Source organism: Elephas maximus, chromosome 18, assembly GCF_024166365.1.
Source record: "Elephas maximus indicus isolate mEleMax1 chromosome 18, mEleMax1 primary haplotype, whole genome shotgun sequence".
In the NCBI taxonomy this organism is placed as follows: domain Eukaryota; kingdom Metazoa; phylum Chordata; class Mammalia; order Proboscidea; family Elephantidae; genus Elephas; species Elephas maximus.
The window spans coordinates 29,839,076-29,851,885 of NC_064836.1; the positions used below are offsets into that span (position 1 = coordinate 29,839,076).

Below are 12,810 nucleotides of genomic sequence, written 5' to 3' on the forward strand. Positions count from 1 at the left end.
ACATGTTCCTACTGCTTTAAGGTCTGCTCACAAAGGACAGCCCTCACATTTTTGTCATTTGCCAAAAATTACCTATTGGAACATTTGACTCATCTGCCTGCAGAGAGAGATGGAACTCCAGCAGTTGCTGTACAAATAGCTGCCAGATGAGCCAGGGCAGACAGACAGTGCCTTCTTCAGAAAGGAAAATGCTAGAAAGTGCTGCCGAAGCACCCAAAGTCCAGCTGATAACAAATTCTCCCCAAACAACTTGTTTAAAAGACCTTCCACATGCTGTCAACATAAAACCAAACAATCCTATCCACGAAAGAATCTCCTAAATCTAAGTCATCTGCCTCAACACAAGGATCTTAGAAGCTAAATCTTCTTCCTGTGCATTCGAATCTCCACAATAGGTAAACAGAAAACGCCCCTTTGGACTGTCATTCTCTCATTCAACAACCATTATAGAATCCTGTAGCTATAAAACATTGACCTCCAAAATCAACTCACCAAAACTGAATTCACCTCCCCCTCAAACCTCCCTTTTCCCACCCCAGCTCGACTTCATCCTTTCTTCGTCATTGTCAGTTGCCATTGAGTCAGTGTTAACTCATGGTGACCCTGTGTGCAGAGCAGAACTGCTTCATAAGGCGTACAAGGTCGTGGCCTTTTGGAAGCAGAATGCCAGGCCTTTCTTGTAAGGCTCCTCTTGGTGGCCTCGAACCACCAACCTTTCACCTAGTAGTAGAGTGCTTAGCCATGCCTGCCAGGCATTCCTCATCCTTCCTTAGCCAAATTCACTTCTCTGACATAGAGGAGGAAAGATTACTTGTATGAATTAGGGAGTGGGGGCAGGGAGGTTCCTATTAGGCTTCGTGGGTCCATTTTTAAGTTCTACCAATGTTCACAGAAAGAACTAGAGGGTGGTGGCAACACTGGAGTAAATCAGACCTTTTTTCAGACAACAGCAAGACAAGGTAAGAAGGGCTATATAGCAGTGAATGACACTTAAGGTTGTGTGTCAGCTCAGCTGGGCCATGAATCTTAGTGGTTTAGCAGTTATTTTTTTTTTAATGATGTAGTCATCCTCCACTTTGTGAGCTGATGTAATCATCCCCCATTTTGCGATTTAATGTGAACAATCAGTTGAAAGGGGAATTTTCTTGTGGGTGTGGCCTGCAAGCTTGCTTGCTCTGGATCTTGAGCTAGCAGCCTGTTGTATTGCCTGTTGATCTTTGCATTTGTTGGCCTCCACAGTCATGAGCCAGTGGCCTGCCACCTGACCTGCTAATCTTGGGATTTGTCAGCTCCTGCAGCTATATGTCAGGAGAAGCCTCCAGCCTGATGCCTGACCCATGGACTTGAGACTTGCCAGCCTCTACAACCACATGAGCCATTTCCTTGAGATAAATCTCTCTCTCTATATACATGTGTGTAAACATATGCTTCATGGTTTTGCTTCTCTAAAGAACCCAGCCTAAGACCCAGGGTCATAGAAGCATAAGGCAGGAAATGTTGAGTCTGGCAGGGAGGGGAGTGTGGAAACTTTTTAGCACAGTGCCTGGCTCAAAGTCTGTGCTAAATAAATGACTGGTGAACGAGGGTTGCGATGTTTGAACATCACCTTGATGATAAACAGGTCTGTGTATGTCGAAGAGCAGGGAGGAAAAAGGCCTGGCCGTCTCAATTCCTAGATGTGTGCATGGCAAGGCAGGACTTGAGGTGTGCCCTGGCAGGGAAAGGGGGCTATCTGGACTGAACTGTGTCCTCCCCCGAAATGTGTGTTGAATCCTAACCCCTATACCTGTGGATTTAATCCATTTGAGAATAGTTTTGTTTTGTTAATGAAGACACATCAGCATAGGTTGTATCCTAATCACTTCTGGGATATAAAAAGAGCAGATTAGACAGAGGCCAGCACAGAAGGGGGAAGACAGATGCCAGGTGAAGCTCACCAAGAAGCCAAGGAACACAGGGGGCTACGGAAGCTGAAAAAGACAAGGATCTTCCCCTACAGCCAACAGAGACAATCTTCCCCATAGCCAGTGTCCCGAATTCTGACTGCTAGCCTGAAGTGTGAAAAAATACTTGTTCTTTAAAGGCATCCACTTGTGATATTTCTGTTACAGCAGCACTGGCAAATTTGGATAGGGGCCTAGGATGAAACGGGGCTGGAAACATGGAGTGGGGATCTTGGACAGAATGTGGTAGACAAAGGGTATCCAGAAAAGCCAAAGAGTAGGACGATCGAGATGTGCTAAAATCTTCATTTTCTAATGCACTCTTGCATCTTGTGCATGACAATTTATAGAAGCAAAACTGGTTTGGAAACCATGGTGGTAGTTCAGGGAACTGATAAAAAGGTAGTGATATGAAATAGATGCTAGGTGGACAGGAAAGTTTGGGGTCTATTTTGTGTGTTCCTTCAGTCAACAGTTAAGTGTCTGTTTCCCTCATAAAAGAAACAAGCAAATGCTCTTGCTTCATCCTGTAGCTTCTTCGTGGTACCCTCATGACTTGCCTTCATAGCCAAGTTTCTATAAAACTTCCCCGCCCCCTTCTGTCTCACCACTCCTGTCAATATTCCAAGATCCTAGATGCTGAAACCCTCTGCCACTTTCCAATACTTATCTTGCTGGGCACCTACCTTCTGCACTGGACAGTCTGACCACTTCCCAGGTATTTTCTCTGTCTCCTCTTACTCCGTCTTACCTCTTATGACATACCTGCCCTTCCAGGTTTTCACTTTGCCAGTCTTTTTCTCCCTTGTTTATTTCACTCAGCCATCTCTCCTGACTCCACACTTGTTTACCCAACTGCCTCCTAGACATGCTCAGTTATGTGTCCCGGGGGCAGTTCAAACGCCACAAGTCCCAGGCGGAAATCACGCGGCTGTGTGGCCTTGGGTATGTTGGTTTATTGAATTGGATCTCCGTTTCTCAACAATAAAACAGGGCATTACGGATGCAGAAGTGTGTTGTGGAGATTAAATGAAATAAAAGAGTAACATGTCACACAGACCCTGGAACGTGGTAAGCCATCTATGAGTGTTGGTCATAATTCTGCTTTTCCTCAAACTCACTCCTTCCTCCCCATATGTTCCCTAAACTGACTAGAACACCCAAAGTCTATGGCATCCATCAAGCAGGGGCCCTCCATCCCTCCCCTCATGCTTTACCTTACCGTACAGTCCTTGTGTCCCAGCCATGTCCACTCCACTTATTAAATACCTGACTTTGCCTCTCTTTCTCCACTATCACCACCTCAAGCTTTATCTTCCCCTGGGACTAGGGCCACTCTCTCCCTGACCTGGCTCTTGCTTCTTCTCTGCTCTCCTCTCTAAGTGGCTTGCGACCCTATTCACAAACAGCACAATGCATGAAACCACCCCCCTTACAATTTCAGTGGCTCTTAACTGCCTTGGGGACAAAATCCAAACTCCTTGGAAGGGCACACCAGGCTCACAGGACGTGGCCTTGGTCACGTCCACCTCACTCCCTAAGGTCCAGCTGGTCCTCCCTCAGCAGGTGATTCCCAGCCAGCACTGGGGCATCCTCTCCAGCTACTTCTCCACCTTCCAGGTGTACCTGGGGGGCATTTCCTCTGGGAAGCCCTCCTGGACTTCCTGTCTGACGCTCATCTTCCTTCTCTGTACTCCAGAGCCTCCGCCCTAAATCTTACCAAACTGGTAGTTGTCTGCTCACTTACCAGTCCTTTCCCACTAAATTGAGTTGCCTGCAGATGGAAAAATGACCTTTTATTTCCGTAGCCCCAGCACCTGGCAGACAGTAGGCACCCGAGTTAAATAAATCGGGGCAAAGTGGTTCCGCCAAAAGGAAACAAATGGTTTGGAGATTCAGCGTCAAGCTTTGGCAAATCCACCCCTCCCGTGGCACAAGTCGATCCCTTTCCTGCAGAGAGGTTCCTTCAGGCCCACGTGGACATCGACTGCCTCCACGTCCTTCTGGGGGTTTCGGACCGCGCAGAATTAAACACAGGGCTGCATGGACAGACAGGCTTTTTCCAGCAGTGTTCAGGCGCCTGCAAATGCACGCCCAGCGGGCTGAGATGAAAGCCTGCGCCCTCGGTTCCAAAACCAATAATCCAATTCAAACCCTTTGCAGTACAGTAGATTCAGACTCACAGCGACCCTATAGGACTGAGTAGAAATGCCCCATAGGGTTTCCAAAGAGCAGCTGGTGGCTTCGAGCCGCCGACCTTCTGGTTAGCAGCCAGCTCTTAACCACTGCGCCACCAGGGCTCCCGGCCACGGCGAGCTCCTCCGCGCCCGCCTGTCCGCCCGCCCGGGCGCAGGCCCTGCTTCGGCTCAGTGGCACCCAGAAACGCACCCGACAGCGCCGCGTCGGACGGGGCAGTGCATGTGCGCGGCCCGCCTCCCAGACCGGCTTCCCGCGGTCCGCAGCGCTCCCCGTCCGGCCGGTCCTCGGTGCCAGCCCGACCCGGGCCAGCAGCCCCCGCCGGCGGGAAAGCGCCCGGCGCCCGGCTGTCACGTGCCGGCCACCAGGCGCGCGGCGGCGGGGGCGGGGCCACGCAGCGGGGCGGGGCCCGCGCCGGAAGCGCTGGGAGGCCCGAGCCGTCCCAGGGTGCCCCGCGCGGCGTGGACTCGGGCCGCTGCCGCCATCCCGCTGGCGAGAGGGAGAGAGAGGCCCGCCCGCTCGCCGGCCGGGCCCGTGTGAGCCAGTGCGTGAGGGCGCGGGGAGCCGTGTCAGCGAGGCGCACAGCGCAGCCGCCACCACCGAACGGACATGTTGGAGCTCAGCGCCGTCGCCGCCGCTGCTTTTTCTTCAGCTTCCGAACGGGACTGAGAGGGGCCCGCCGCCGCCCGCCGCCTCTGCCTCGGCCGCCCGCCCCGCCGCCGCGACCGCAGCCTCTTCCTGCCCCGGCGTCGCCGCTCGCCGCCACCCCCAGGCCCGGCCGGTCCCCCGTCCCCGCTCCGCCGCGGCGCGAGGTCTATGTGACCGGCGGGCCCGGAGCAGCCGCCGCCGCAGCGCGAACATGGACGCCGTCAACGCCTTCAACCAGGAGGTGAGGGGTGCTCGGGTCAGGGGGCGCCGGGCCTCGGCGGGCGCCGGGGCGCTGTTTCTCCCGCCGCCGGAGGTTTGAAGCATCGTTCGGGTGGGGACGCTTCCTGCCCCGGTTCCGGGGCGCCGGGGCCTCGCCGAGGGGCCTGTGGCCTGGGAGAGGTCGCGGCGGCCGCGGGACTGACCCCGCGCCCCTCCCCCACCCGCCCGGGCGGCGACCTCGGGCCGCCCCCCGCCCCCCGCGGCTGCCCCTGCCCCGTGGCCCGGCTCCTCCGCCTCGGCCCCTGAGGCTCCCGGGCTCCCCGCCGTGCTCGGCCCGCTGCGGGCTCCGCGGTGCCGGAAGCCGCGAGGGGCTCAGAAAGAAGCGCGGGCGGCGGGCGGGCGTGCGGGGCGGGGGGCGTGCGGGGCGGGGGGCGGGAGTATCTGCCGGTCTGGGCGCGCCGGCGCCTGGACTCTGATCCCGAGCCGGGGAGCGCGCTCACCCGCCCGGTGGGGCTGACACAGGGAGAGTGGGGGGCTGCTGCAGAGAACCGCAGGTCTTTCTAGGTGACACGTAGAAAGTTGAGAAGAGCAGAGGGTTTGCTCCCTCTCCGTCCGCTGAAAGGCCGGCGTACAGTCCCCCAGCCTCGCGCTCTCTCCGGAGGCGGTTAATCCGGGCTCCCCGGTACGGGGCATTTACATGTGAAAACCTCCCCAGACCGGGAACAAAGCTGCCCGCCGCCTTCGAGCTTTCTGGTTGTGTCTCAGACCGTTCCGGGTGCTGGTCTTGGAGCGTAGAGGCCGCACATCTATTTATCAATCGATTTGGGGAAAGGGGGAGCAGGGACTTGACCATTGAGGATTAAAAATGCAGTTACAGGAGAGAAACTATTGTCATCCTTTGAGTTGGATTTTTTTTTTCTCCTTTTTCAAATGCTGAAGAGAAACCAACATTGGGGGAAAAAAAATCACATGTTCAAAGTATCTTGATAGGGCATTAAAAATTTGATGCATCTCACAATCAGATTTTGTAGCTTCACTTGTAACAGGATTATGGTGCGGTAACTTTGCTTCCGATTTGCAGTGCTGTAATATGGGATCCTCCAGTTACACCCCAGTTAAGACCATTACTCGCCTTAGGAATTGTTCTAGAAGTGACTTGTCTTCAGTCGATAGGTATAGAAAATACCGAAATGAAGTGGTTGCACCCGGTATTGGACAGTGTTTTGAAAAAGTTCAGTATTGACGATTTCCATAGTAACAAGTATTTTCTGATTTTTGATAGCTAGAGAATTTGGAGTATCTCCAGATTGTTGAGGGTTGGAAGTTGACTTTGTTTCCTGAAGGCAGAATTCATTGGAACGTGGGCTGCAGGACGGCAGAGAGTTCTGTTCTTAGCCCTCACCTCCATAGCGAGTGCCCAGCAGATACTTGGTGAATGAGTATTTACAGACACACCGATTCGTTTTTAAAAGATTTCCCTATATTTCCCCCCAGAATAAAACCCAACTATAGAATAGTTTTAATTAACGAAGAGGAGGATTTTTAGTGTGTTCTTAAGATCAAAATTATCTTATTGTGATTTAGGCAGTATGGAAGTTAACATCGAGCACAGTATTAATGTTGTCTATTAAACTTGCATCGATCCTGAAAAAGCGTTCAGTAGATTTTAAAGCGAAATTAGGAATGGTATTGACTCCTCGAAAAAGGGGAAATGGTATATTATTAACTTTTTAAAACATGCAAAATAAGAATTTTCTTACTGCTGGTTTTCCTTAACTTTTGTGTTCCTAATCTGATTCTATGAACAAACTGCATTATGTTAGGTGTATGTTGCCAGTTAAACTCTGTTCTGCTAAATGAAAACTTTTTTTTTTCAGGAGAAATCGGTTAGACTTTAAAATCCATCTTGTGCTTGCTTGGTTTGTAGTGTGTATGAACTATTTCTCCTTATCCGTGAGATATTACGATTTGTTCGTTTCCCTCTAACCTGGAATCCCCTAAATCTAACCATTTAACAAGCTGAGTGCCTGCTCAGCTGCAAGACTGTCCTGAATACTGTGAGACTACAGAGGGTCTCTTTCCCCCCAGATCCTAATTTAATAGGGAACATTAGATTTAGGCAAATAAATTGTATGTGATAGTTTGCTTCGAGGGCCTTTACGAAGTACTGTGGGATGGCCATGGGGGATTAGTGAAAACTTGGAAAGAAAAGAAAACACCAGTTTAGTATTTCAGATGATATAGGAAACTTTGAGCCAAGGGTAACAATGCTGAGAAATAAGTAGTAGTTTGATTCCAAATCCCTGGATGGCACAAACGGTTAAGTGCTGGCCTACTAACCTAAAAGGCTGGCAGTTCAAACCCACCTAGAGGTACTTCGGAAGGAAGGCCTGGAGATCTGCTTCTAAAAAGTTCACAGCCATGAAAACCCTCTGGAGGGCAGCTCTACTCAAACACATGGAGTCACCATGAACCGGAACCAGCTCAACAACCGCTGGAGAGGAAAAGGCTATTAGAAAGTAAGAGTGATAATGCGTTTTGAGACCTGGCCTTTGCAAGTTTTATGTCTGTCTAATGTGTTTGCATTTAATTTTTAGGCTGTGGGTAAACAGTGAAGGTTTGAGTAGTGGAGTTGTATAATCAAAACTCTCTGTGATTTGTAGTAGTATGTAGAACGCATCGCAGGCTGCAGAGATTTGGGGGAGGTGGGCCAGCTGGGAGCTGAGGTAGGAAACGCAGGTAGAACTTGGCAAGTCCATAGCAGAAATGGAGAAGGGGGGAGGAATGCAGGCCAGCAGAATTCATGTACTTTGGCATCTGATAGGTTTAATAAGCTAGTTAGCCCCCACATTCTAAGTGCTAGTAGGGTGGTAATGCCATTCACAAAGTCAAGCCGTCATCAAAAGCAAATTTAGTGGAGAAGAAAATGTGTTTGGTTTTTGAACAAGTTGAGTTTGAGTTATGTGTGGATTAATCATGTGGAAATTTTTGGCAAGCAGTTGAACATGTAGGACTCAAACTTGGAAACAACCAAGAGATAAAGGAGGGTGTCTGGGAGTCCTCAGAAGTGCCCTGGAGAAAATTGAGAGGGAGGAAAAAGGATAGTAATCATTAATAAGCACCTGTGGTGTGTCAGGCTCTTTATGTATAGACTTATCTCATTTAATATATCTTGCAGAGACATCCATTTATAGATGAGGAAACAAATTCTCAGAGAAGTTAAGTAATAATTCACCCTAGGGCATACTCCTAGCTAACGGCAGAGCTGGGGTTTGAAGGTGGGTCTCTCCAATTTAGTTGCTGCCTAAAGATCATATATAATACCAAGGGAGTGGCCAAAGGTTAGAGGCTTTTTTAAAAGGCTACTGAAACTCTTGAGGGTGATGAATCTGAAGTTTAGGATTGAATGGTGACGGGAGATAAGGAAATTAGAGGTAGCCTCTGAAAAGTGGTCTTTTAAGGGGGTGGTAAGGAAGGATTAGAAGGAAAGTTGCTTTGAGGATGAATGGAAGGGAGAACAATGTGCAAGGCAGAGTGTGTGTTTGGATGGTATGTATAAGGTCTCAAAAGTTAGTTGGTGTTCAGACCCTGGTCTCTATTAGGTGAGAGTAGAGGCTTGGGCGTGGTGATGGTGGTGGGAAGTGAGGGGGAGGTAGAAAAAAATAGTTAAAAGCTACCAGAGAGGTTGGTTAACTTGCAGCAAAGTTCAGGATATGTGGAAAGGTACAGATCGGAAGAATGGGTAGAAGAAAAAAGTTAGTGTAAGATATAGAAGGAAGATAAAGATGAAGTTATTAAAAATACCATTCAACCGTATATGGAGGACTTTTATGGCAAGATTTTTAAAAAATGAAAAACAATGAGTGATCAATTATGGCCTGTAATCAATTGTGTTCTGTGTTGTAAATACACTCCTTGATACAAAGACTTTGGTACTTTGTAAAAGTTTGTTCAATGAATAAAGGTTATAGATTGGATTTTTAAAGCCTGTTGATTACATTTTTCACCTTCAATCAGTCATCCCTTAGAAAAAATAAATTTCTTAACCCCCTTTTTTTTGCAGCTTCTACAAATTTATTTTAAGATGTTTAAGTACAAAAAGTGTGGAGAAAATACAACATCTAATATTCTGTATCGATATGCATAAGTGATACATGTACTTTTTTTGATTAAACATTACCACTACCGTATGTTAAGATTTATTCTTTTTAACTGCTGTGTAGTGTCGGTTCCTTGGTGGATGAACATTTAAGTTGTTCCTTATTTTTTGCTGTAGTGAACTTTCTGAAACATGTTTCTTTGTGTACATGTGTAGGAGGACTACCTGTTCAGGGTGGCTATTATCAAACTTTTGAGTCTTAGACCCCTTTACACCATATACCCTTAAAAGATAAAGACCACAGAGAGCTTTTGTATCTGCGGGTTACGTCTTGATGGTTGTTGTTAGGTGCCATCAAGTTGGTTCTAACTCATAGCCACGCTATGCACAACAGAACGAAAGACTGCTCGGTCTTGCCCCATACTCACAGTTGTTGCTGTGCTTGAGCCCATTGTTGCAGCCATTGTGTCAGTCCATCTCATTGAGGGTCTTCCTCTTTTTCGCTGACCCTCTGTTTTAGCAAGCTTCTAGGAGTGTATTAGCACTCCTTCTCCAGGAACTGATCCCTCCTGACAACGTGTCCGAAGTATGTGAGACGCAGTGTCGCCATCCTTGCGTCCAAGGAGCGCTCTGGTTATACTTCCTCCAAGGCAGATTTGTTCGTTCTTTTGGCAGTCTGTGGTATAGTCAGTATTCTTCTCCAGCAGCACAATTCAAAGGAATCAGTTCTTCTTCGGCCTTCCTTATTCATTGTCCAGCTTTCCCGTGCATATGAGGCAATTGAAAACACCATGGCTTGGGTCAGGCGAGCCTTAGTCCTCAAAGTGACATCTTTGATGGTTACCATATCAGAAATTAAGACTGAGAAATGAATTTTTTCTTAAAAATAATAACCGTTAACGCCCATAACATAACATTTTTATGAAAAATAACTTAAACAAAAAAAAAATGAGAAGAATGGCATTGTTCTACATTTTCCAAATCTCCCTTAAACTTTTGTTTAATAAAAGCTGGATCCTCGGATCTGCTTCATTCAGTCTCGTGATAACACATGTCAAGTAGCCTCTGGAAAAACACTGCTGTCCACTTGAGAGGAAGTGAGTTAAAAGGACAAAAACTGTCTCAGTATTAATATGAAAATGGTTTTGACATCACACACCACTGAAAGCGACTGAGGGGAGGTCGGGTTCTCAGGGCAGTTTCTGAGAACAGCAGCACTAGGACCCTGGAAGCTAAGGTGTGTGTGAGATGATATTCTGAAGTCCAAGAAAAAAATATTAGAACCTGTATCATTTTTATCTTTTAAATTGGACTGAAACGAAGTTTTATGAATACTTACGTATGAGTTGACATTGGTACACTCGTGCCATTGGGCTGTCATTCTTGAACCACCGTGTTATCCTAAAGGAAGTCTTGAGTGCCACACTTAAGTTGGAGTTTGCTGCCTTTTCCTATTCCCACTGGAAATGGTTCTGTATGACTATTCCGTTTTACTTATTGATTAAAGGTCATTGTCTTTAGAATCTAGATTGTATGATGAGGATGTTTCATTAAGTATTTTTGTAACCTGTAATATTAACCTTTTGCTGTTAGTTTTTGATCGTTCCCTTCTCTAAGGTCTATCTAAAGAAATGGACAAAAGGTTGAAACAGAGCTCTTACTGTGTGGAGGAGATGTAGAAGACTAGATCAAGAGCGGAAGTAAAATCGGATGCCTCACTTAATCATTGTACGCTGTCAGGAGTTGGGGATATTAAAGTTGGTTGTAGTTTTCTCCCTCTGCTCTTTCTTGCCTCTCAGGGAATTGTTAATCTCTGACAGCAGCAGAGATCTGGCTTTATTGGAATAAAGCAAGCTCCTCAGCGCTTTCACTGGCAGCATTTATCACTGATGTTCATGTTGGACATACCTTCCCCCAGGCTATCATTTTCCTTAGTATTCTCCCTCAGGGAAAAAAATTACACGGACACTGGTAACAAATTGATCAGGGAAAAACCAGAATAATGAAAAAGTTAGTTTATAAATCTTGTAAAACAGAATTTAGGATAAAACTTTACCTAATAGAAAGCTGGCAAAATCATAGGTTTTTTTTACCAAATGTAAATTGGAGGTTGTTTTTCTCTGCCATGAGACTCAAGTGAATATAATTTTCCTTAGCATTCCATGTAACTTTTCTATGGTTATCTTCGCACATTCAAATTTCATTTTAAATATACCTTGGGATCATGGTAGGAAAAAAAACCTAATAAATGGTGAGCCTTTAGTATTATTTGTAACATGCTGAGATAAATAAACCCAACCCTTTTTAACCCACTTCAGAGCAACAGCATACAACTTTAATGATAAACTTAAAAAAAAAAAAGCTACACTTATCAGGTATATAGAGAAAAGCAGCTTACTTATTAACAGTTTGAATTTTTTGGTAACATTGGTGGTTTAATTAGTTGTTGCTTGTTCTGTTCGTGTCAAACCACAGAAAACATAAAAAGGTGATCATTAAATTTGTATTAGGCATAGGCCTTACCAAGATATGTTGAGACTTTGGACTAGGAAAAACATGTCTACATTTCTGGGTTAATATTAGGTATAAATAGCATCATGGTAAGAAGCCCTGGTGGCACAGTGGTTAAGCGCTTGACTGCTAACTGAAAAGGCTGTGGTTCGAACCTACCAGCTGTTCCTCAGGAGAGAGATGTAGTCTGCTTACATAAAGGTTACAGCTTGGAAACTCTATAAAGCAGTTTTACTCTGTCCTGTAGGGTCACTGTGTGTTGGAATCAACTCGATGGCCACGGGTTTTGGTTTATTAGCAGGAAAACCAGCATAACGCTGGAATGGGATTAGATTCTGGAGCCCAGGGGCTTTGACTTAAAAAAATAGATAGCAGGGCTCAGTGAAAGAGGAGGGACATCCAAGTACCTCTTGAAAGTTATAATTTGTGTTTGGATAATTGGTGATTTTGGGCATAAATCCATGTGGGTCAGTAATCTCAGTTGGAAGAGACCACTGTAGACCAGTCGTATACCTAACATGTTTGACATCCAGAACAGACTTTTTTTTAAAAATAAACACACTCCTACAACAAATTATTTTCAGAAATAATCATGAAATGAAACAATAAAAACAGCCAGAAGGGAAAGTTAGACACACAGACACACACAACAATCATGAAGTTATTGTACAATCGTGAGGATGGTGCAGGACCAGACAGTGGTTTGTTCTGTTGTACACGGGGTCCTCGTAAGTCAGAGCCAACTCTATGGCAACTAACGACAGGGATGCACACTGTATATGCTTATTTGTGTATGTAATTCATGTAGATGGAATATATATGCTAACAACAGTAAAATAAATAGTATGATGGAAAACAGTGGGTTAATACTTTTTAAATTACATTAAATTTTTTTTTTTAAAGGAAAAACGTATCTGCATATTGGTCTGTCATAATAATAACAACAGTTTTCCAGTTTTCTTTTCAAACCTTAATTTGTGCAGACTTGTCAATGGCTGTCCAAATTGATCTTCATGAACTCGTTTAGTAGACAGGTGTAGCCAGATTTATCAACCTATCTTCACCCATGATTGATTTAAGACCACTTTATTAATTTTAATCAGAATACGTCTCACATGAAGCAACAGAAATAGGAAAAGTCTTAAACATGAGGGTATATTTGGCAGAGAATTATAAAAATCCCATTTCATGATA

General features: G+C 46.1%; 1 protein-coding gene and 1 long non-coding RNA gene across 5 annotated transcripts in view; one reads left to right on the plus strand and one right to left on the minus strand.

Moving 5' to 3' along the window:
• The window catches only part of LOC126061578 (uncharacterized), a 31,717-nt gene extending 27,222 nt beyond the window's left edge, over positions 1-4,495 (minus strand). For both annotated transcript variants that reach the window (XR_007513836.1, XR_007513837.1), the window contains exon 1: positions 3,691-4,495. This is a non-coding gene — a long non-coding RNA (uncharacterized LOC126061578). The remainder of the gene's footprint in view (positions 1-3,690) is intronic.
• A 55-nt stretch (positions 4,496-4,550) lies between these two features.
• Positions 4,551-12,810, plus strand: part of SCAF4 (SR-related CTD associated factor 4) — a 59,892-nt gene continuing 51,632 nt past the window's right edge. For all 3 annotated transcript variants that reach the window (XM_049857782.1, XM_049857786.1, XM_049857784.1), the window contains exon 1: positions 4,551-5,028. In XM_049857782.1, coding sequence (XP_049713739.1) covers positions 4,999-5,028 — 30 coding nt within the window. In that variant the 5' untranslated portion in view covers positions 4,551-4,998. The remainder of the gene's footprint in view (positions 5,029-12,810) is intronic.